This window comes from Myodes glareolus, chromosome 4 (genome assembly GCF_982192425.1).
Source record: "Myodes glareolus chromosome 4, mMyoGla1.1, whole genome shotgun sequence".
NCBI lineage: Eukaryota > Metazoa > Chordata > Mammalia > Rodentia > Cricetidae > Myodes > Myodes glareolus.
In genome coordinates this window covers 68,331,302-68,356,864 of record NC_142029.1, presented here as the reverse complement: position 1 = coordinate 68,356,864, position 25,563 = coordinate 68,331,302, and the positions used below count along the sequence as shown (strand labels likewise).

The window sequence follows — 25,563 nt, the reverse complement described above, 5'->3', positions numbered from 1 at the left end:
TCTACTGCAGAAGATCCCTATAGTGTGAGCATGTACACATAAGCCTATTTTCTTAACACAACTTGTTTCCAGGATTTAAATCTCAGAGAAATCAGAAAAAAATTAACAGAGGCCTGTTATCTGAGATAGGACACAAAATAAAAAAGAAATAGCTGGCTTAGGAGAATTGAGAAGCTGTCCTTGAAAGAAATGAAAAAATGCAGGACATTTTGAGAAGGAAAAAAATTATTCATGAGAATTTTTTTCATATAACTTCTTTAGAGCAAGTTTGACATCTTTATTTCTCAGGCTGTAGATCAATGGGTTCAGCATGGGAACAACAATAGTATAAAATACTGAGGACACTTTCCCTTGGTCCATGGAGCTGACTGACGATGGTTGTAAGTACATGAATGCAGCAGATCCAAAGAACACAGCAACAGCTGACATGTGTGAGCTGCAGGTGCTGAAGGCTTTGGACCTTCCTTCAGTGGATTTAATCTTGAGGATGCTGGCAATAATGAAGATGTAAGAGCTCAGGATACTCAGTGTAGGGAAAAGGATATTAAAAGCACTAAAACACAGGACTACAACTTCATTGATAAAAGTGCTGGAACAAGAGAGCTCCAAGAGTGGAAAAAGATCACAGAAGTAATGGTTTATTACATCACCTTCACAGAAATGCACTCTTAGCATGCAGACTGTGTGAGCTGTGGCACCAATCAAACCCATACCATACACTCCAAATATCAGCCAGAAACAGACTTGATAGGACATCATAGCATTGTAAAGCAATGGGTTACAGATAGCAACATAACGGTCATATGCCATTGCAGCCAACATATGACATTCTGATATAACAAAAATGAGAAAGAAATAAAGTTGAGTCATGCATTCAGGGTAGGAGATGATGTTCTTCACTGTTACAAAGTTCACCAGCATTTTGGGGGTAATGACCGTGGAATGACAGAGGTCAATGAAGGACAGACTGCAGAGGAAAAAGTACATGGGGGTGTGGAGGTGGGAGCTGAGGAGGATCAGAGTGATCATGCCCAGGTTCCCCACCATTGTTACTACATAGATTCCAAGGAAGAGGAAGAAGAGAGACAGCTGTAGTTCTGGTGCATCTGTCAATCCAGCAAGGATGAACACAGTGACTGTGGAGTGGTTTCCGGCTATCATTTCTTTTGGAGATTCTCTGTAGGAAAGGGAAAAGAAAGTGAAGATAAACAATACCTGTCCTATCACATAATGAGTTGAGAAACCGAGTTCAAACTCTTTCAGACATGTATCTCCAAGTTTCATGGCTACTCTCTTATCTTATCAGTCTAGGTATTAGAGGTTCAAAAGTATAATACTCAGAGATAGATAAATATAAAATATACCAATCACTGTTCATGAGCTACATTAGGAGAATACATTAGCACCCATTCCGTGAACAACCAAAGAGAGATCTGAGGGTTTGAATGGAGTTTTCTAAGAACTTTTCAAGCCTAATTTAAAATTCTCACAATCTATGTACAGAGACAATGCTTTCCCATGTTACAACCATCATAACTTACAAACACATTAGTAATAACTATTCACTGGATTTAAATGGCTCAAAGACTTTTCATGAGTAGCAAACAACATAACCTGTATACTTTACACACTTATTTTACATTGCAACAGAGGGTCAAGTTATGGCAGCCAGGCAAAAAAATGAAATAAAAGTCATCTTAGTTGAAGAGTCAGTAGGGAATAAAATCACGTTTATATGTAAATGAATTGATCTTTTATACATTTTTTAAAAAATCTCTGAGAAAGAATTATTGAAAATAATTTCTGGTTTTCAAAAAGTAGGACCCAAGATCAATAGAAAAACTAACCAGCCACTGTGGAAATCACTGTAGAGAAATGGGTAATAATGGAGCAAAAAAGATTAAGCGGGAGTGGGAATGGAAAAGTAGGATGGAGGAGGGAATTAAAGAGGAATGAAAGACTAGGAGTTAAGACTTTTTATTTATTTATTTTTTTTATTTTTATTTTTTTTTTTTGCTCTCTGGACAGAGGAGAGGGTGCCTGAATCGGCCGTGGCCCATGACCATACTGATGTATATTTTGCTTATCACCATAGATCCTTCCTCTGGCGAAGGACGGCTACGCAGTCGGAGGCCCACATTGGAGCACCGGATTGAGCCCCCCGAGGTCCGGAGGGGGAGCGGAAGGAGGAGGAACATGAAAAACGAAATCAGTACTGCGAGGGATGCTATCACCCACTGATACAAGGGAACGGATCTGATGAGAGTTTACCAGGGCCAGCCGGACTGGGACTGAACGAGGAGTTAAGACTTTTTAAAAAGTCATACGGAAACCTACTACCGGAGAAGACTTCTAACAACTTGCACTGTGTTAGAAAGACCTATGCATGTTTCTGGAAGACAAGAGTAATCATTAATCTTTTTTTCTAATTGTTTATTATTAAAAAAATTCTGCCTCCTCCCTACCTCCCGTTTCCTTCCCCCTCCCTCCACTTCCCTCTCCCTCTCTTTCCAGTCCAAAGAGCAGTCAGGGTTCCTTGCCCTGTGGGAAGTCCAAGGTCCCCGCCCCGCCTCCATTCAGGTCCAGAAAGGTGCACAACCAAACAGACTAGGCTCCCACAAAGCCAGTACATGCTGTAGGATCCAAACCCAGTGCCATTGTCCTTGGTTTCTCAGTCAGCCCTTATTGTCCTCCATGTTCAGAGAGTCCGGTTTGATCCCATGCTTTTTCAGTCCCAGTTCAGCTGGCCTTGGTGAGCTCCCATTAGATCAGCCCCACTGTCTCAGTGGGTGGACGCACCCCTCCCGGTCCTGACTTCCTTGATCATGTTCTCCCTCCTTCTGCTCCTCATTTGGGCCCTGGGAGTTCAGTCCAGTGCTCCAATGTGGATCTCTGTCTCTATCTCCATCCATTGCCAAGTGAAGGTTCTATGGTGATATGCAAGATATTCATCAGTGTGGCTACAGGATAGGGCCACTTCAGGCTCCCTCTCCTCAGCTGCCCAAGGAACTAGCTGGGGACATCTCCATGGACACCTGAGAACACCTCTAGTGTCAAGTCTCTTGTCAGCCCTAAAATGGCTCCCTTAATTAAGATATCTTCTTCCCTGTTCCTATATCCACCCTTCCTCCATTCCAACCATCCCATTTCCCCAAGGTCTCCCCATCCTTCCCTCCTCACTTTTCTCTCCCCATTTCCTCTAGCCCCCACTCCACCCCCACCCCCAAGATCCCAATTTTTGCCTGACAATCTAGTCTACTTCCAATATCCACGAGGATAACTATATGTTTTTCTTTGGGTTCATTTTCTTATTTAGTTTCTCTAGGACCACGAATTATAAGCTCACTGACCTTTATTTATGGCTAGAATCCACTTATGAGTGAGTACATACTACACTCTGAGATACCATCTTACACCTGTCAGAATGGCTAAAATCAAAAACACTAATGATAGCCTTTGCTGGAGAGGATGTGGAGTAAAGGGTACACTCATCCATTGCTGGTAGGAATGCAAACTTGTACAACCACTTTGGAAATCATTGTGGTGGTTTCTCAGGAAATTCGGAATCAACCTATCCCAGGATCCAGCAAAACCACTCTTGGGAATATACCCAAGAGATGTCCAATCATATTAAAAAAAGCATTTGTTCAACTATGTTCATAGAAGCATTATTTGTAATAGCCAGAACCTGGAAACAACGAAGATGCCCTTCAATGGAAGAATGAATAAAGAAAGTGTGGAATATATATTCATTAGAGTACTACTCAGCGCTAAAAAACAATGACATCTTGAATTTTGCATGCAAATGGATGGAAATAGAAAACACTATTCTGAGTGAGGTAACCCAGACACAGTAATCACTAATCTTAATCAGCTTTGAACCTTGCAAGGAACAATAATGATTGGCCTGGTATAGAGGGCAAAAGTCCTTGTGTACACAGATAAGCACTGGAGAAGCCAGGAAAGATAAACACGCAGCTTATCTCCTCAAAGGAGTGGAGAGGCATAGCTGATCTTTCTGGAATGCTAGGAAAGATGTCGCTTTACAACCTGGTGACCCTTTGTTGTCTGATGAGACAGGATCTGCCTGTATCTCCCAGACTTTTTATTTTTACCCATCCATGACCTTTTCCTCTAAATCCTGAGCATTGACTTTACCCCACAAAACCCATTCTTATTAGTGAGGTTCCTTGTGCTTTATAACAGCCTAAGTGACTTCTCCGCTAGCTTAGGGTCAAGCCAATTCTGAAAACCACAGGCTTTATTTTTATCCCAGTCAAGCTTCTTAGACCCAAATCTTGGGCACTGTCTCTGAGTATCAGCAGTATTCATTCTTACGAAACAAGCCAGATATGCTTTGTAAGGAATCTCAATGTAAACCAATCTTAAATTTTTGTGTATTTGATACCGAATTAATGGTTATCTGAATACTTTTTTTTTTAAAAAAAATTGTGCTGTGCTTAAATATGGGTAAAGTATAATGATCTTGGCCAGACTCTAGAAGTTTTGGTCCAGCACCAGTTTCAGTAAAATTGAACTGAGCTGAGTTTAATTCTTGTATTTTCATGGATCGTTTTCCCCTGCCTGTTGTAGAGCCTGATTGGAATCACCACAACCTGGCAACATAAACTCACTGATGTAATAATGACACAAATGTAATGAGAACAATAAATTGGATTTGAGGACTGACTGCTCTACAAGACAGAAACCATGATCAGTATCAATACAGGAACCAGGAATTTGTGGCCAGACCGGTCATTGTCTCTAGGTGATAATCTACTACTGTTGTTCTGCTAAACTGACATAGTAATAAATTGACTCATAATGGCTTATCCTTGTACCCATGCATTTGCTCATCTCTTAATCCTTATTATACACGTTTCTTTTTCGATTCGATGACAGGTAGTACTGTGATCCACAACTGAATAATAAATAGAGAATGAGAGACTGTAGCATGCCTACATCTAAGTGGAATGTCTACCTTATACTCTTCCTTCAAATGCTCAAGGGTCATCGTGAAAATGGGATCAATAAACCTCTATCAGTTAGAGGTAGTTGATGAGCACAGTGAAAGTGTTCCTCTGTACAACAGGATAGTGCTAATGTGAACTCACAGTGGTTGTGATAGGGTGTACAGGGCCTGTACACAATCAAACCAGATAAAATCAAAGCATGGAGGAGGGAGGTGGTTAGGAATTCTCACCCTAGGTGAGGAGCTATTGACAATTTACTGCTGCTAGTGAAAGGAGAGTCAGTTCTGTTTTTTTTTAAAGTGATATAGCTCCTGAGAGGGTGTCCATATGCAGTAGATGGTCCTATATCCAGGACCATGGTGACAGCACTGTGTGAACTCAAAATACTTTTAAAAGAACACATGATTATCTATGAAAACATACATATGAGTAACAACATTAAGACTGAGGAGGCTATATTTTGTAATATATAGGTATGTACATGTATACATACAATGATAGTTAAAATATAAAGGCTATGAATTTCAAGGAGAGTATGGGAGTTTCTGGATGAAGGAAAGAGAAGAAGAGAATCACAATGTTATGATTATATTATAATTTTAAAAAATTTAAAAAATGGAATAAAATCAAGACAAAACCAAGAAGCTCAGTGATATAGTATTTGCCTGTTATGTTCCAGGACCTATACTTGGTTATTACTACTAAAAATAAGTAAACTAAAATAAATTTTTAATGTAATAGAATAAATGAAGATTTGATGAGGCAAAATGTGTAGAACATTGAACACATGACACAATTTTCACATTCACTGCCCCTTCCTACCTCCTCTCTTCTCCCGCAGACAACCTCTACTGCATAACAGTTGACCTAACACCTAACAGATTAATGGAGCATCAGAAAGTATAGGAATGGCTTAAGGTGAGAATGTTAGTTTGCTAATGGTATTGCTGAAGTGTAGTCAATATGCAATGGTCTACATGTATTTAGTCAAATACAGTTTGATCAGTTTTGACACACTCACACACCAATGATGTTGTAAACATAATCAGAGAAATCAATACATCTTTTACTAATCAACATTTTCTTTTATCACATTGTGATTCTTGATTGATTGTTTCATCAGAATGATTGATATTGTATTTACTGTATTTTGAGTGTACAATTCCATATTGCCCATAGGTAACCCAATTAGCATTAGTAAAGACTTACAAATGTTGAATATATCCAAACTGTCTCTTGAAATTTCTGTCCTCTCATAATCATTACTATATTTTCTGCTTCAGTGAATTAGACTTACCTTATATATGTAAAAGCATTCAGTACTTTTCCTTTAGTGACTGGCTTATTTCACTTGGCATGGTATCTTTCAGATTTATTCATGTGTTTGAAGGCTGGAATGTGAATAACACTAAAATAACAATTTTCATGTGAAAAAATGGATTTACAAAATTCTAAAATATACTAGTAATTTAAAGTGATTTATTAGAAGAAATGGTGTGTCTAAGCAAAGTGATAGTAACATACAATGAACAGCACATGATGAATTGTGTTTAGTTTCTGATTATATTTTGTGATAGGGTATATAAATTATAATTATGCATTATAATTCAAGAATATTTGAAAGTATCTTACACTTAGCATTATATAACTAGTAAAACAATTAAGAGTGTGTTTCTCATGCTATTTTTTAGAAAAGCACTGTAGTCTTTGAGATCCATTTTGTATGAATATCACAATCTCTCACCAGTAAGCACACCTGTAAGAAGCACTAGCTTTAATGCATGAGAAATATTTTAAACTGCAATTTATGAAATTTCTATCATGTCTTGAGAACAGAGTTCATGGAGATTCTCTAACATTCTGGTCATGGAACATGCTAGAGCACATGGAACTCAAATACTCACTTTCTCTCTACTTCAAAACCAAGTGAGAATGTTGCTTGAGGTTGGTGGTGCTGGAAGTCCGCAGTAAAATCCTCCTGCTCTTCTTTACTTACGAGTTGACAATGAAAATTCATATTCTGAGTAGTTTTTATGAACATGAAAAATCCATTGCTGTGATTCTCCTCACAGCTTCCTAAGATCTTATAAATCTTTTACAAAGATTTTAAAGTATAAGAGCTGTCATCAAGTATGTTGAAGGAAGTCCTTCAAGATTCCCTCTCCTTAGGGATGAGCTATTAGATACTTGCAATTAGGGTTTCCTTTGTATGTTACTCTAATCTCTTGGGTTCAATTCTCTGTGTTTTCAAATTGTAGAAATCATTATATTAAGGGCTAGAAACTAAGATCCAGCAGACGTTGTTGTAAAAAAGAAATCTTTTTATTAGCTTTATTTATTTGTTCGTTCGTTCATTCCCTCATTCATTCATTCAGTGTGTGGAGGGGTAGGCATGATAACAATACACATATAAAGGTCAGAGCATCATTTGTGGCAGGCTGTATTTTTCTTACAGCATGAAATTCCTGAGGTCAAATTAGCCTCAACAGCAGGCAATTTTAACCACTGAACAATCTTTCCGGTGTGTTAGAGATCTTTGTGACAGTCCTCATCTAAAAACAAACCAAAAAATTTGAGGTCATGATGTCAATATTTTCCTGCTAATTTAAGGCTTTTATAAGCATATAATAATTTGTAATTGTTATTACGGTTTATTCTTTTTATGTTATATTATCATTTTAAAGACAGCTTGATATTTAATCTTAATAAAGGAGATGAGAACAAACAGGTGTTAAGTAACTTTTGAAGTGAGTAGAGATTGGAGAATTAAATATAAGATAAATTTTGTAATCATTTCTAAGGGTGTGGGTGGGATATTCTGAAAACACACTGCTTTCAACAACATGGTTGATAAGGAATGGACAGTGGATAGTGACAACCATATTTCTTGAAATAACATGTAATGAAATTAATAAATTAGCAATGAGAATTTCAAAAGTGGTCCATATGGGATTAAAAAGAATAGGAAAGTGTTGTGTGAACCATATACAGATGATTGTATACAAAAATAAACATGCAAATTCAAATAATGCTAATATATCTATTATGTGAATTTATAAATGCACACATATTTCCTAGTTTAGAAATTAGAAGCAATGATGCCAAAAAACCAAGGAACACACCCAGTTCCCATGGGTAAACCAAGTGTACAATACTTTTCTCCAATAAACATCTAGAGGGACTTGGAGAAAAACACATTTAGTGTATAATAGTATGTCTGGCCATGGAAATTAGAAGGCGTTTTAGGACATCTTCAATACCGCAAGAACCAGAATGCAAAATCAAAATGGTTGGAGGTCTCACCCCCCAAAAAAATGGTTGGAGGGTTTCAAAGGGGTCCAGACATGATGATAGAAGGGTTTTTCCCATAGCCAAAGAGGAAACATGATTAGCAACAAAACAAATGCACTAGTAGTGGAATATAAATTAAAATATAAATAATATTCATATATGTAAATTGATTTAAGTAAGTGTTAAAAATAAATTAATGGTATTCAGTGACAAACAGCAAAAAGGATTTATAAACATTTATACAAATTTGATTGTCTCAAATGAGTGTCACATAATCAATCGCCTATTCCATAAGGGTTATTCGTACACCATCACTAAGTCTCATAAGAAAATTGGTCTTCCATGTAACTAGACACTGAGCACAGTTTACTCTGATCTTTGATCGTCACCCTGACTGCTATCACCTTGCATGTGCTACACATGTACTCATTATATTTACTGACAATTCGAGTTACTCATCATTGTCAACCAAATTTCACAACTATGTGTAGCTGCTCTGACAATCCATCCTTGTCTTACCAACTCAGTCTCATCATTCTCATAAATAACTCAATTACCCACCTTGTGAAATTCCATTACCAACTCTACCCCATGAGAACAACTTACTATATATATGCCCCTCAGCTCCATAAAATCTCCTAAAATCAAAACATCTATAATAATTCAATTAGAACCTCAAGTCTCAGGATACTCCTTCATAGCCATAGCATTGTATAATCAAACACAATTAGCATATCATCCAAATATATTTAAAAAACCTATTAAACCTAAAAATGAACTCAGTTAAACCTATGACAATCAAACAACCCATATACCTGCTAATAATTAAATTTAATCCCTCCACAAATAGGGGAGGGCTTTAATGCACATTACAAATGCTCCATTAAAGATACTAAACTAAAATGTAATTAGTAATTAACTCTACATAGCATTTAATCTGACTAATGACAGGAAAAATTATTGTTGTACTTTAAATATAGAAACACTAATGGCATACATTTGAAGAACCATTACTCAAAATTATCAACCACTCTTATTTATCCCCAACTTCACCTAATATTTCAACATGGTGAAAACTTTGGTTCCCTCTTTCGTTTTAGCCTAACCTGACAAAGTCTCAGCAGTCCACTTCTAACCATTTCACACAGTAACAGCACTCTCGTTAGTACCTGTGTTTGTCAACTGTTCACTGAGCCTCATTATCTACAAAAGGAAAAATGGTAACTGCCACATAAAGCAAGCCTGAAATAAGCCGAAGCAAGTTGTGCATGACATCCCCTACCCTTGACAACATAAAAAAGGCATTTTGTTTTGGTTCTTAGGGTTTAATTTCTGCATCACATCCCCACCATGCTGTTGCCAATATTAATAAACCTCTGCCGGAAAGTGAGCAATAAAGACTCTGGATACAGTGCAATGAGAACTGAACTTTTTTCTTCACACACACACACACACACACACACACACTCACTCACACACTCACACACACACACACACACTCACTCACACACTCACACACACACACAAACACAGATAAAATTATTCTGTATCTAAACAAAAACACTTCAGCCTGCTCTTCTGCCACACTACAAAATATCTTTTTTTAAATTTATTTATTTGTTAAAAATTTTCACCTCCTCCCATTTCCCTCTCACTCCACCCACTCCCCCTTCCTCTCCCTCTCCAGTCCTAAGAGAAGTCAGGGTGCCCTGCCCTGTGGGAAGTCCAAGGCTCTCCCTCATCCATCCAGGTCTAGGAAGGTGTCCATCCAAATAAACTAGGCTCCCAAAAAGCCAGTAAATGCAGTAGAATCAAAGCACAGTGCCATTATCATTTTCTTCTCAGTCAGGCCTCATTGTCAGCCACATTCAGAGAGTCCCAGTCCAGCTGGCCTTGGTGAGCTCCCATTAGATCAGTCCGACCCCGACCGTCTCAGTGGGTGGACATACCCTTCGCAGTTCTGACTTCCTTGCTCATGTTCTCTCTCCTTCTGCTCTTCATCTCCAATGTGGGTCTCTGTCTCTATCTCCATCCATCGCTGGATGAATGTTCTATGGTGATATGCAAAATATTTATCAGTGTGGCTATGGGAAAAAGCCAGTTCAGGCACCCTCTCCTCTGCTGCCCAAGGACCTAGCTGGTAACATCTTCTAGGATGTTACCTGGGAACCCCTCTAGAGCCAAGTCTCTTTTCAATCCTAAAATGGCTCCCTTAATTAAGAAATCTTCCCTGCTTCCATATCCACACTTCCTCCATCTCAACCATCCCATTCCCCCAAGCTCTCCCCAATCCTCCCCTTCTGCCATCTCTCTCCTCATCTCCCCTTCTCACCTCACCCCCACCCCTGTGCTCCCAACTTTTGCCCAGCGTTCATGTCTACTTCCAATATTTAGGAGGATAAATATATATTTTTCTCTGGGTTCACCTTCTTATTTAGCTTCTCTAGGATCACAAATTATAGGCTCAATGTCATTTGTTTAAGGCTAGAATCCACTTATGAGTGAGTACATACCATATTCATCTTTTTGGATCACGATTATCTCACTCAGTAAAGTGTTTTCTATTTTCATCCATTTACATGCAAAATTAAAGATGTCTCTTTTTTTTCCCCGCTGAGTAGAACTCTAATGTGTATATGTACCACACGTTCCTTATTCGTTCTATTGAGGGACACCTAGGTTGTTTCCAGGTTCTGACTATTACAAATAGTGTTTCTGTGAACATAGTTGAACATATGCTTTTGTAGTATGATTGGGCAATCTTGGGTATATTCCCAAGAGTGGAATTGCTGGATCCTGAGGTAGGTTGACTCCCAGTTTCCTGAGAAACCACCACACTGATATCCAAAGTGGTTGCACAAGTTTGCATTCCCACCAGCAACGGATGAGTGTTCTCCTTACTCCACATCCTCTCCAGCATAGGCTATCATTGGTGTTTTTGATTTTAGCCATTCTGGCAGGTGTAAGATGGTTTCTCAAGTTGTTTTGATTTGCATTATCCTTTTCACTAAGAAGGTTGAACATGACCTCAAATATCTTTTGGCCATTTAAATTTCTGCTATGAGAATTCTCTTTTCAGTTCAGTACCCCATTTTTTAATTGGGTTAATTAGAGTCTTAGTGTCTAGTTTCTTGAGTTCTTTATATATTTTGGAGCTCAGACTTTTGTCTGATGCAGGGTTGGGGAAGATCTTCTCCCATTCAGTAGGCTGTCTTTTTGTCTTAATGACAGTGTCCTTAACATTATAGAAGCTTCTCAGTTTCAGGAGGTCCTATTTATTCATTGTTGCTCTTATTGTCTGTGCTACTGGGGTTCAACATAGGAAGTAATCTCCTGTGCCCATGTGTAGCAGACTCTGTCTCACTTTCTCTTCTATCAGGTTCAGTGTGGTCAGATTTATATTGAAGTCTTTAATATATTTGGACTTGAGTTTTGTGCATGGTGATAGATATGGATCTATTTTCATTCTTCTACAGGTTGACATCCAGTTATGCCAGCACCATTTGTTGAAGATGCTTTCTTTCTTCCATTGTATAACTTTAGCTCCATTATCAAAAATCAGGTGTTCATAGGTTTGTGGATTCATATCCAGGTCTTAGATTCGATTCCATTGATCAACATCTCTGTTTTTATGCCAGTACCAGGCTGTTTTCATTACTGTAGCTCTGTAATAGAATTTGAAGTCAGGGATGGTAATGCTGCTGGAAGTACTTTTATTGTATAGGATTGTTTTGGCTATCCTGAGGGTTTTTTTTCCATATAAAGTTGACTATTGTTCTTTCAAGGTCTGTGAAGAATTTTGTTGGAATTTTGATGGGGATTGCATTGAATCTATAGATTGCTTTTGGTAGAATTGCCATTTTTACTATGTTGATCCTCCCAATCCAAGAGCATGAGAGATCCTTCCACTTTCTGGTATCCTCTTCAATTTGTTTCTTCAATGACTTAAAGTTCTTGTCAAATAGATCTTTCACTTTCTTATTTAGAGTTACCCTATGATACTTTATGGTATTTGTGGCTATCGTGAAAGGTTATGTTTCACTCTCTGCTTTTTTGTTCTTTGTGTATAGGAGGGCAACTGATTTTTTGGAGTTGATCTTGTATCCTGCCACATTACTAAAGGTGTTTATCAGCTGTAGGAGTTCTTCGGTAGAGTTTTTGGGGTTCCTTATGTACACTACCATAACATCTGCAAATAATAAAAGTTTGACTTCTTTTCCAATCGAATCCCTTTGATCTGGTTAAGCTGCATAGTTCTATGAAGCAGAATGAAACTCTATTCTAATCTCCTCCTGTAGAAAACTCAACTATGGAAGGAGGAGGACCTTGGACTTCCCATGGGGCAGGGAACCCTGACTGCTCTTAAGACTAGAGAGGGAGGGGGAGGGAAAAGGGAGGTGGGGAAGAAGTGGAAATTTTTAATAAATACATAACTAAATTTTTAAAAATCGTCAAAGAAAAAAAAAGAAAACTCAACTCTAAATGGATCACGGACCTCAATGTAAGCAATGATAACATAATACTGATAGAGGAGAATATAGGGAGTATGCTTCAACTCAATGACATAGGAAAGAACTTTATGAGCAGGTCCCTGATCATGTGTGCTAGAGGATTAACAATTAATAAATAAAATCTTTGTTATAATCAAAGAAGCTTGGGTTCAACAAAGGATATTATGAGTCTAGTTTAAAGGAAGCTCACAGAATAGGAAACATCCTAACATCTGACAGATGATTAACAATAAGAATATGTAAATAACTGTTCTGTGGAGTAAACCTTTTGTATACTGTGAAGATATGTCGCTATGATTGACTTAATAAACAAGCTGACTGGCCAGTAGCTGAACAGTATAAAGGTTGGCAGGAAAGACAACTGAGAATGCTGGGATGAGAAAGGGCAGTGTTAGGAGTCACCAGTCAGATGTAGAGGGAGCAGAAGATTAAAGTGTCATGCTATTAAAGGTACCACCATGAGGCAAAGTGTAAATAAGGAGTGTGGGTTAATTTAAAAATGTAAGAACTAGATAGTAATAAGCCTGAACTATTGACTGAAAATTTATAATTGATGTTAAACCTCAGAATGATTATTCGAGAGTGACTGTGGGTCAGGAAAACTCTGCCTTTAGAATTCAGCAAATTAAACTTAAATAAACCAACCAAATTTTAAAATTGGATGCCGAATTAAACATCTCAAAAGATGAGATACAAGTGACCTCAATATATTTTTTAAAAGAGTCAAGCCATCAAAGAAATGCAAAATAAAATTCCCTGAGATTTCAGATCACCCTAGTTGCAATGGCTAGGTAAAGAAAAATTGACAACAAATGCTGGCAGGCATGTGGAATATGGTAACAAACATTGCTGATGCAAGTACAAAATGTAATGCCACAATGAATGTGGATGTTCTTCACAAACCCAGAAACATATCCACCACATGATCTGGCTATACCACTCTTAGCCATATAGCCATAGGATTTCATATCCTACTATAGAATTACTTGCTCTTCATTGTTTATTGATGCTCTATTTCTAATAGCCAGAAATTGGAAATGGCCTAGATATCCATTAACAGATGAATCAATAATGAAAGTGAAGTACAGTTACACAATGAAATATTATTCAACTGTAAAGAAAAACTAATTTATGAAATTCTCTGGTAGATTCTGAGTGCAATAACACACATACAGAAAGGCAAATATCTTACTTTTTTCTCAATTGCGGGTGTTAGCTGTGAATCATCAGATACGTACATTTCATTTAGAATACAAATAGATATCAAAGAATTCCTAAAGGGGCATAAAGGAGATAGAGAAATAAGTTGTTTAAACTTTGAAGGGGAATTCAGAAACTGTTAGTGTTAAATAATGGCAGGAGAGGAAAAGGTAGAATAGAGGAAGGAGTACTGGGAGAGATAAGTACTACCAAAGATTTTTTAAAAATGTCATTTAAAAATTTATGGACTTTGGAACTGAAGATATGACTCAGTAGTTAAGAACACTTGTTACTTTGTAGAAGAACCAGATTGGATTTCTCGAACCCATATCATAGTTCACAACCACCTATAACTTCAGTATGAGAGGATCTGACTTCCCATGGACACCAAGCATAAATATGTTGTATAAATGTATATACAAGCAAAACACTTACATAAAAATACATTGACTAAATATAATTTTAAATATTAGCATAGAAACCTACATCCTACTGTATAAACTTTCACATATCATGTATGAATTAAAATGGATTTGCCCTATAAATCCAATGACTCTATTATACATCACAAATTAACAAATGAAAAATCCAGTGACAAGGATAGGTTACCTGTTTTGGAATTGTTATCCAGCTAGTTCCCAAAGATTTCAAACAGTAAAAGTCTGCCAATTATAGATTCAGTGATTCATGTTTGACTTGTCAAGATATACTCATTGGAGCAGCAGTAGCATGAACATCATGGATATAATGAATCACCTTCCTGTTGGATTTAACAATCATGTCACAAAATGAAACTCTTACCTGACTGCATTATCAAGCTAGGAACAAACCTATGACTAGACAGATCCTTGGCTTTGATAATGATAATCTAATACTATTATTCTGCTACATTGGCATCATCTCCAATAGTCTTATCATTACACCATTATATTAAGCAAGCTTTCAACTCTCAACAGAGAAACTTCTGTACATAGTAGATACTGATTAAAATAGAAACTCACAAGGTGTGAGAATATGGAGCTTGTTCAACCCTCATAGGAACGTATAAAACACACTCTGCTCCTCTATCGAGGCTCAGAATTCCTTACAAAACACAGGAAAAAATAGTAAGAGTCAGATGTGATGAATGACTACAAAAAAACTTTATCTTTTGGATATGCCAGGAAAACTGTGTTTGTAAGAACATGCACAAAACCCATTCAAGTCGAGGCCAGACCAAAGCCCAGTACAGACAGTGGGAGCAGGGATAAAGTTCTACCTCAGCTGAAAAATATTGGAAATTGATTGCTTTGGGGAGTCAGTTAACTGAGAGTATAGTCCCTGGTAAGCAGACCATACTCCAATAAAACAGTCAACAAACACAATTTGCTTTTGATGCATTTTTAAAAACAAATAAAAGGACATGAGTTGGGTGTGTAGGGAAAATAGTGGATCTGGCAATAAAAAGGGGGATATGTTAATAATATAAAAAATTCTGAAAGAACTAGTGTGTGTGTGTGTGTGTGTGTGTGTGTGTGTGTGTGTGTGTGTATAACTTTCAGAAGTTGGGCAGTATACTTCATTAAAAAGTTCCAGATGAGAGGAGAGGAGTAGAAGACTAGAAATAATCAAACTGAGGGCTGAAATCAACAAAATAGAAACACAGAAAACAATCCAAAGAATCAGTGAAACAAAAAGCTGGTTCTTGGAGAAAACCAACTAGATTGACAAATCCCTATCAAAATTAATCAAATGACAGAGAGAGAACATGCAAATTAACAAGATCAGAAGCGAAAAGGAGGACATAACCACAGACACAGAGGAAATTCTGAGAATCATCAGATCTTACTACTAAAGTTTGTATGCCACAAAATTGGAAAATGTGAAAGAAATGACATTTTTAAATAAGTACCATATACGTAAATTAAATCAAGACCAGGTGAACAATTTCAATAGACCTGTAAGTTGAGAAGAATTAGAAGTTGTCATCAAAAATCTCCCAACCAAAAAAAAGCCCTGAACCAGATGGTTTCCATGCAGAATTCTACCAGAACTTCCAAGAGGAGCTAATACCTATACTCATTAACATATTTCACAAGATAGAAACAGAAGGGTCATTGCCAAACTCCTTTTATGAAGCTACAGTTACCCTGATACCAAAACCACACAAAGACTTAACCAAGAAAGAGGATTAGAGATCAATCTCACTCATGAACATCGATGCAAAAATTCTCAATAATCTTCTGGCAAACAGAATCAAAGAACAAATCAAGAAAATTATCCATTATGATCAAGTAGGCTTTATCCCTACTGGGATAAACATAAAGGGCTGGAACAACATATGAAAATCTATCAATGTAATCAATCATATAAATAAACTGAAAGAAAAAAAAAACATATGATCATTTCATTAGATGCTGAAAAAGCATTTGACAAAATTCAGCACCCCTTTATGATAAAGGTCTTGGAGAGATTAGGGATACAAGGTTCATACCAAAATATAATAAATGCAATATAAAGCAAGTCAAGAGCTAACATCAAATTAAATGGAGAGAAACTTAAGCCATTCTGCTAAAATCGGGAACAAGACAAGGCTGTACACTCTCTTCAAACCTCTTCAATATAGTACTTGAAATTCTAGCAATAGCAATAAGAAAACATAAGATCAAGAGGTTTCAAATTGGAAAGAAAGAAGTCAAACTTTTGTTATTTGCAGATGATACTATAGTGTACATAAGCGACCCCAAAAACTCTACCAAAGAACTCCTACAGCTGATACACACCTTTAGTAATATGACAGGATACAAAATCAACTCCAAAAAATCAGTTGCCCTCTTATACAAAAAGAAGAAAGAAGCAGAGAGGGAAATTAGAGAAACATCACCTTTCACAATAGCCACAATTAGCATAAAGTATCATGGGGTAACTCTAAATAAGAAAGTGAAAGATCTATTTGACAAGAACTTTAAATCCTTGAAGAAACAAATTGAAGAGGACACCAGAAATGGAAGGATCTCCCATGTTCTTGGATTGGAAGAATCAACATAGTAAAAATGGCAATTCTACCAAAAGCAATCTATAGATTCAATGCAATACCCATCAAAATTCCAACAAAATTCTTCACAGACCTTGAAAGAACAATAATCAACTTAATATGGGGAAAAAAAGTCAGGATAGCCAAAACAATACTTTTATGCAATAAAAGTATTTCCAGAGGCATTACCATCCCTGACTTCAAACTCTACTACAGAGCTACAGTAATGAAAACAGCCTGGTATTGGCATAAAAACAGAGATGTTGACCAATGAACTCAAATCAAAGACATGGATATTAATCCACAAACCTATGAACACCTGATTTTCGACAAAGGAGCTAAAATTATACAATGGAAGAAAGAAAGCATCTTCAACAAATGGTGCTGGCATAACTGGATGTCAACCTGTAGAAGAATGAAAATAGATCCATATCTATCACTATGCACAAAACTCAAGTCCAAATATATTAAAGACTTCAATATAAATCTGACCACACTGAACCTGATAGAAGAGAAAGTGAGACAGAGTCTGCTACACATGGGCACAGGAGATTACTTCCTATGTTGAACCCCAGTAGCACAGACAATAAGAGCAACAGTGAATAAATAGGACCTCCTGAAACTGAAAAGCTTCTGTAATGCTAAGGACACTGTCATTAAGACAAAAAGGCAACCTACTGAATGGGAAAAGATCTTCATCAATCATGCATCAGACAAAAGTCTGAGCTCCAAAATATATAAAGAGCTCAAGAAATTAGACATTAAAACTCTAATTAACCCAATTAAAAGATGGGATATTGAACTGTACAGAGAATTCTCATAGAAGAAGTTCAAATGGCCAAAAGATATTTGAGGTCATGTTCAACCTTCTTAGTGAAAAGGGAAATGCAAATATAAGCAACTTTGAGATACCATCTTACACCTGCTAGAATGGCTAAAATCAAAAAACACCAATGGTAACCTATGCTGGAGAGGATGTGGAGTAAGGGGAACACTCCTCCATTGTTGGTGGGAATGCAAATTTGTGCAACCACTTTGGAAATCAGTGTGGTGCTTTCTCAGGAAACTGGGAGTTAAGTTTGCACTCCTTCCTAGACCTGGATGGAAGGAGTAGGGCCTTGGATTTCCCACAGGCTGGGCACCCTGACTTTTCTTAGAACTGAAGAGAGAGGGAGAGGGGGAAGTGGGGAGAGTGGGATGAAAATGGGAGAAGGAGAGGAGATGGTAATTTTTAATAAATAAATAAATTAAAAAAAGAAAAAGAAAGTTCCAGATAAGCAAGAAATTAAGGATATAAAAAGATATCATCAAATGTGTTTAGTCACCAGGTAAGTGATTTTAGCTAAAAGAACACATTCCATACATATAAAGCAAAAGGAACCATAAAATGCTTTGATAGATGTAACAATATATTTATAGGTTTTACAGGTTACTCTCTATAGACAAACTCTGAAATATTCAAGAATTATCTTGTCCAAGTATAAGAAGTTATTAATTCATTCCTCCCTGAATCCACCCCCATTTTACCCACCAAAACAATCACATAATAACAGTACTCTCATGGATGAACACATATTGTTGTCTCTGGATTTTTTCCTGAACAAAACCCTTAGATGTGGTATATTTTTGCTATGGTGAATATTCCTTTACTTAGGGAACTTCTTTTTTTGAAATAACTTATTTAGAGCAAGTTTGACATCTCTGTTCCTTAGGCTGTAGATCATGGGATTCAGCATGGGCACAACAGTTGTATAAAACACAGAGGACACTTTGCCTTGGTCCATTGAATTCACTGATGATGGCTGTAAGTACATAAATGCAGCAGAACCAAAGAAGACAGCAACAGCAGAGAAATGGGAGCTGCAGGTACTGAAGGCTTTGAATCTGCCCTCAGTGGATTTGATACGGAGGATGCTAGCAATGATGAAGATGTAAGAACCCAGGATAGTTAGTGATGGAATAAAAATATTGAAAGCACTAAGGCATATTAGTACTATTTCATTGACAAAAGTACTGGAGCAGGCAATCTCCATCAATGGGAAAAGGTCACAAAAGTAATGGTTTATTTTATTAGCTTTACAGAAAATCACTTTTAGCATGCAGAGAGTATGAATTGTTGCACCGATGAAACCCATGCTGTACACTCCACCTACCATCCACGAACAGACTTGGTAAGACATAGTAACATTATAAAGCAAGGGATTACAAATGGCAACATAGCGGTCATATGCCATTGCAGACAACATGTGGCCCTCAGAAATAATGAAAGCAATGAAGAAATAGAGCTGAGTCATACATTGCTGGTAGGATATGACATTCTTCTTTGCCACAAAGTTCACCAGCATTTTGGGTGTGATAACAGTGGAGTAACAGAGGTCAATGAAGGACAGACTACTGAGGAAGAAGTACATGGGGGTGTGCAGGTGGGAACTGAACAGGATCAGGATAATCATTCCCAGGTTCCCCAGTACTGTAAACAGGTAGATTCCAAGGAAGAGGAGGAACAGGGGAAGTTGTAGCTCTGGTTTGTCTGTTAACCCAGTAAGGATGAAGTCAGTCACTATGGATTGATTGTCTCCTGCCATTTCTTCCTGAGAGTTCTATTTATGAAGTGAAAAAAAAATAGGAGTCATACATTTATTCTCTTTCCATACATTGGAGTGTAATATAGAATTTAAGTCTTTGGGGACAGATATTTCAAGTTCTCTGACAATAGCTTCTGCATGTTAAATGGCCAAATAATTGTGGAAATGCTCAACATCCTTATCCATCAGAAAAATGCAAATCAAAACAACTATGAAATTCCATCTTACACCTTTAAGAATGGCCACGATTAAAAACACTGATGACAAATTATGCTGAGGAGCATGTGGGGTAAAGAGAGCAGTCCTCCATTGCTCATGGGAGTGCAAACTGGTATAGCTGCTTTTCATTTCAGTATGGCAATTTCTCAGAAAATTAGGAATTTTCTACCTACCTCAAGAACCAGCAATACTACTTTTGAGTATACACCCAAAGGATGTTCAAATGCACCACAAGGACATATGCTCAACGCTTTTCATAGCAGCATAGTTCATCATAGCCAGAACCTGAAAACAACTTAAATGCTCCTTGGCTGAAGAATGGATAAAGAAAATGTGGTATGTTTACACAATGGAGTACTAGACAGCAGAAAAAATAATGACAACTTGAAATTTGCGGGCAAACAGATGGATCTAGAAAACATCACATTTAGTGAGATAATCCAGACCCAGAAAGACAAATATCATATGTACTCATTTATAAGTGGCTTTCAGACATAAATAAAAAGGACAGTTGACAATTCACAATCCTAGAGAACCTAGACAACAAAGAGGAACCTTAAGAGAAGCATACATGGATCTAATGTACATGGGAAGTAGAAAAAGACAAGATCTCCTGAGTAAATTGGTAGCAAGGGGACCATGGTAGAAGGTAGGATAGGAGAGAGAAAGGGAGGGAAACAGAGAAAAATATGTAGCTCAATAAAATCAATTTAAAAAATATGGAACATGCAAACAAACAGCAGGTAGACATTTACATCCATCTGTATTCTATTACAGAACAGTATGTTTGCACTTGGTCCCAAATATCTGAAGAATAGGTATGATTACATTGATTTTGTTTCCTCTGAACTCTATATACCTTACTTATAACATGCTCATCTATTCTCTATATGGAGCTTTCATATTCAGATATGTATAATATCCACAAGAGAACCTAACCAATACAGCTGGAAGCCTCCTATGGTAACTTAATTTTCAAGTAAAATGAAAGTTTCTTGCACTTTCATTCAATATAGAGTCAGAAGTTTTTTTTTTTCTGGCAATTAATTAAGAAAATCAAAAGAAAACCATTTTATGTGGAAAGCAAATGTGAAGCTGTGTATTCTTATTAACAACAATGTCCTATATAGACAATTCTAACTCAGTCATATATCTATTAAATTGGTGTACAAAGTCAGTGAGGCTGTAGCAGACAAGATTAATAAGAAAACTCAAGAATCATAAAACTTATTAAAAACTTGTAAAATTTGTTGTGCCCAAGTAGAGACCCCCAGAGAGACCACCAGAATCCAGTCAAGTCTAGAACGCAAAAGCAAGGTTTATTTCTTTGTGCATACGGTCCAGCTAGCTACGAGCCGTCCCCCCATGCAATGCAGCACAGTAGGGAGAGCTCCTGTTCCTCATTTGGGGTTGACATATAAAGGCAAAAACCACAAGCCAGGTTAAGTCAGGGTCAAGAGGATTGTTTTTGCTAGATACAGGAGGCGAACTACTTCTACACATCTTCTTCCCCCTGTAAGCAGCTACTTTTACTTTTGTGCATTCCCCTTCCCTCCCCTGAACAGTTATGTCTGCTTTCGTCTAGACCACAAATCTAGGTTTTGACAGGGGGCTAGTTGCTAGGAACATTTTGTGGTTTACACTCTTGCAGAGGTTCCTGTATTCAAATAGCTCTTGATATTGCAAGGGTTCTTGAACCCAGTGACATAACCAGCTTTTGATCAAGCATAGTTTCTTAAAATTTTCATGTCCTTACAAAATTCTTATGAGTAAGTGATAAAAAGGTAAGACATTATACTTAGAACCATAAGAGATGGAGAGGAATTATAGAACTAAGTAAATGGAATTCAAAGTTTAAGCATCATAAAAATGGAAAAACTATTCTAAAATGTCATATAAATTCAGTGCAATAGTTGTGAAATCAGAACTGTGTTATTATAGATACTAATACACAGACCACAGAATGCTTGAGAATATATGCAGCCTAGGAACAAGAGAGCAAATTTGAAAGACAGGAATAAAGTGGGAGATTTTATTTTTTTGTACTTGGAAATTAAGTGTTACAGTATCAATATGGTATCATATTGACTTAAACACAGGTACACTATGAAATGAAATTAATGTTCTAAAAGCAGACATCTATAAAGGAATAATTCAGTTTAAAGATTTTATGTCCTTTTAGTAGAGTTGGAAATTTTTTCAACATATGGTACTGATATAATTAAATAATTCTTTTTAATTAATAAAGTTATTTTAAAATTGGTACTGGAATAAACATAAAAGTCAAGTTATAATAATAATTCACAAGACTAAATCCTTGCAAGCTTGGAATTGATAATAGTTCTTATGTAAGATGGCAAAGCAAAGACAACCATACAATATTAGTAAGCTGATAATTATTAAAAATTTAAAAGGGCTTCAAAAGACACAACATATATCTTGAAAAGATGACACATGGAATTCAAAAAAACTCAAGATATATATGTGGAAAATTATAGGAAGTGTACATAAAGAATCCATACAGCATAACTATTAAAATGACAAATAATACGATTTATAATGGTCAGAAAATGTGAATAGTCATTCCTCCATGTGATGCACACATGGTCAATCACCACTTGAAAATCTCTGTGTTATTACTGTTGTTAAGAAGCTTCACATTAAAAACATAGTGGAAAAAGATTTTCACATAAAGTGGAAAAGTTACAATAAAAAGACAGTAAGTATAATTAAGGGAGAAAAGAAGTTATCATTCTCAAACATTTCTCCTACAATTCTAAAATTATGTCTAATTTTTAGAAAACAACATTGCTTTAAAAATAAAAAATGTTGTATTAACATGTACCTAACAATTTCAATGCTGGATACATAAGCTCAAGAACTAAAAATATTCTGACATAAAAATTTGTATATGAGTATATCAGAAAGTTCCATGATTGGAAGCCATCCAAGTGTTCATTCAAAGATTATGATGTACTTTGACCATAAAATGGGGTATTCAGTTGGTATAGGAGTTCCTTCTACATTGGTTGAATAACGAAACTGCCTTGGCCTTTTGATAGGGCAGAACTTAGGTGGAGTAGACCAAACTAAATGCTAGGAAGAAGGGCAGTGTGGCAGATGTCATGGTTCTCCTGCCTGAGACGAACACTGGTTAGAATCTTCCCTGGTAAGCCACGACTTTGAGGTGACAAACAGATTATTAGAAATGTGTTAGATCAAGATGTGAAAATTAGCCAATAAAAGACTAGAGAAAATGGGCCAGGTAGTGTTTAAATGAATACAGTTTCTGTGCGATTATTTCGAATGTAAGTTAGCAGGGCGGCCGGGACCAAAAGCAGGCCCCCTCTCTCATTTAACACTCAGTAAAGATGCCTGAAGTCATGACAGGTGTTTCATTGTGAGTTGGTGTAGGAGGTTTTTCTGTCTATGTGTTGCTTTCATTGGTTGAATAAAGAAACTGCTTTGGCCTTTTGATAGGGCAGAAATTAGATAGGTGGAGTAGAGAGAACAGAATGCTGGGACAAAGGGCAGAGTGGCAGATGGAGTCTGAGGCATGTTAAAGAAATTAACCAGGCAAGGATAACCACAATTATCAGTGTCAAGATTAGACCAATTCAAATGGACAGAAAGAGTTTCTGCCATGAATATTCTATACACATTAAATTATACAGTAGAAATATGTTATATATATATATGAATATATATAATGCATCATAATGTATGTATTATAAGAGTTAGGCAGCAATTTGACACTGACTTATGCTGCCCACCACAACCTACTTCTTTGTTATCCTCCTGGAAGGTATTTCTATCAATGACTTGGCTAATATCAAATATGTCCATTAGAGTTTTCTCTGGACTGTAACATTTCTTTCTCCCATTAGTAACTAAAAGTCCTTTGCTCTGATGACTCACATGCAAGTACAATCACTGAGTGTTTTGTTCTCTCTAATATTTAAAGAATAAAACTCAGACCCTTGCTTCTCTCTCTCTCTCTCTCTCTCTCTCTCTCTCTCTCTCTCTCTGTGTGTGTGTGTGTGTGTGTGTGTGTGTGTATAGGCATGGGTGTGCCATGATGTGTATGTAGACCACAGAGAACAACCTTCAGGAGTGGTTCCTTGCCTTTCCACATTCTCAAGACAATGTCTCTTTGGTTGGATCATGCAAGGCTGACTGGTCCCACTAGCCTCCCTAGTTTCTTCTTTCTCTGTCTTCTGTTTGCCAGTGAGTTACTGTGATTAGAGATATTACTATTTCTGGTTTTTTTTGTGGATTCTGAGGATCCTTACTCAGGTCTTCAGGCTTATATAGCAATTGTGTCTACACTGTACTCCCATATCTAGACCTGTGCAACTATTAACTGACAATGAGTTCAAGATACAAGACACATAATTTTAAATATTTCTTCTATGGTATTTTATGAGATGGGCAATAAGAACAAAAACAAAACAAAAAACAAGAAACTGTTAAGTGGGATCTTCAACACTCTGTGTTGTTGGCCATCTCTTGTCAACAATTACCATCTCCTTTGTTAGCTTGAAGAATATCTAGAAGTTAATGTTATTGATTCATAAAAGCTTAATGTTCTAACTGACATCTTGTCTTCATTCACAAACTTTTACTAAATTTAGTAATCAGGTGGGTTTATGTCTATTAAAGAACTTATATACACATACATAGGTAGGGATTGAACATGTCCCCCAAGACTGTGTTAGAAATTTAATCTCCAGTGTAATAGTGTGAAGAAGTGGAACATTAGAAGATACTTAACAAAATTTCTGCTTAATAAGATGAAAGCAAGTTAGTTGTCATATGTATAGGTGCCTAACATAAGAATGAGTTTGGACTCTAGTGCTATAGTGTATGGATCACTTTTTTCCCCCTTGTCTACCATAGCATGAGGACCCCTCTGACATTGGACTTCCAAGCATCCAGGGATCAGAGATAAATGAATTTCTGATCATTATCGATTACCTATTTTAGAATGTGGTACTGTCAGCAGGCAACATACTAAAACTTATCATTCTACAATTCTGAGGGTTTCACCAGCCAGATGAGTGCTTTTTCTGCCACACCTGTCTCTCACAAGCTGTGTTGGGAAAGACTAGTCTTCATCACAAGATCTGCTTTATATCTTGCAAAGCTTTTGTGACTTTGTTAGCAGTCAGGGATCCTGACTCACAACAGCTAATTAAATTAAAGGAGTCTGTTTCTAACACAGATCTCTTAGACTTCTCTGCAGCTTTGTATTCTGCTCGGCTAATGCCATCTGTCCAATTGCATGCCTTGGAACTTGACAGAGAACCAACTTTCAACTCTGCTGAGTCAGTTGATTAGACTAACTTCAAATGATGAATTTTAGAGATGACCTATCCATCTCTAAAATTCATTGCTATTCATTAGGGATGAATAGCAAAGTACCTAAATGGTTTAATGAGTTGAGGTTTTTTTGTATGTATCTTAATAGTGCTATTGAGGAGCAAACAATGACTATCTAATATACATAATTTGATCATTTCATGCATATTCCAGTGTTACAACACTATCACCACAATCTAGGTAATCATAAACATGTCCTCTACCAAAAGATTTTAGACCCTTTCTTTCTTTCTTTCTTTCTTTCTTTCTTTCTTTCTTTCTTTCTTTCTTTCTTTCTTTCTTTCTTTCCTCTTTCCTTCCTCCCTCCCTCCCTTCATTCCTTCCTTCCTTCCTTTCTTTTGCTTTTTCAAGACAGGCTGTCATGGAACTTGCTTTATAGATCAGGCTGG

At 36.8% G+C, this 25,563-nt stretch overlaps 2 protein-coding genes across 2 annotated transcripts; both read right to left on the bottom strand.

Annotated features, from left to right (window-relative positions):
- Positions 1 to 225: 225 nt before the first annotated feature.
- LOC125388743 (olfactory receptor 8G50-like) lies at positions 226 to 1,161 on the bottom strand. The gene has a single exon (XM_048417030.2). The coding sequence runs from the start codon at positions 1,159 to 1,161 to the stop codon at positions 226 to 228; it is 936 nt and encodes a 311-aa protein (XP_048272987.1).
- A 17,473-nt stretch (positions 1,162 to 18,634) lies between these two features.
- Positions 18,635 to 19,573, bottom strand: LOC125388828 (olfactory receptor 8G50-like). The gene has a single exon (XM_048417158.2). The coding sequence runs from the start codon at positions 19,571 to 19,573 to the stop codon at positions 18,635 to 18,637; it is 939 nt and encodes a 312-aa protein (XP_048273115.2).
- Positions 19,574 to 25,563: the final 5,990 nt, after the last annotated feature.

Coding starts and splice junctions, on each gene's coding strand:
- LOC125388828 (XM_048417158.2), bottom strand. CDS start 19,573: ATGGCAGGAGACAATCAATCCATAGTGACTGACTTCATCCTTACTGGG.
- LOC125388743 (XM_048417030.2), bottom strand. CDS start 1,161: ATGATAGCCGGAAACCACTCCACAGTCACTGTGTTCATCCTTGCTGGA.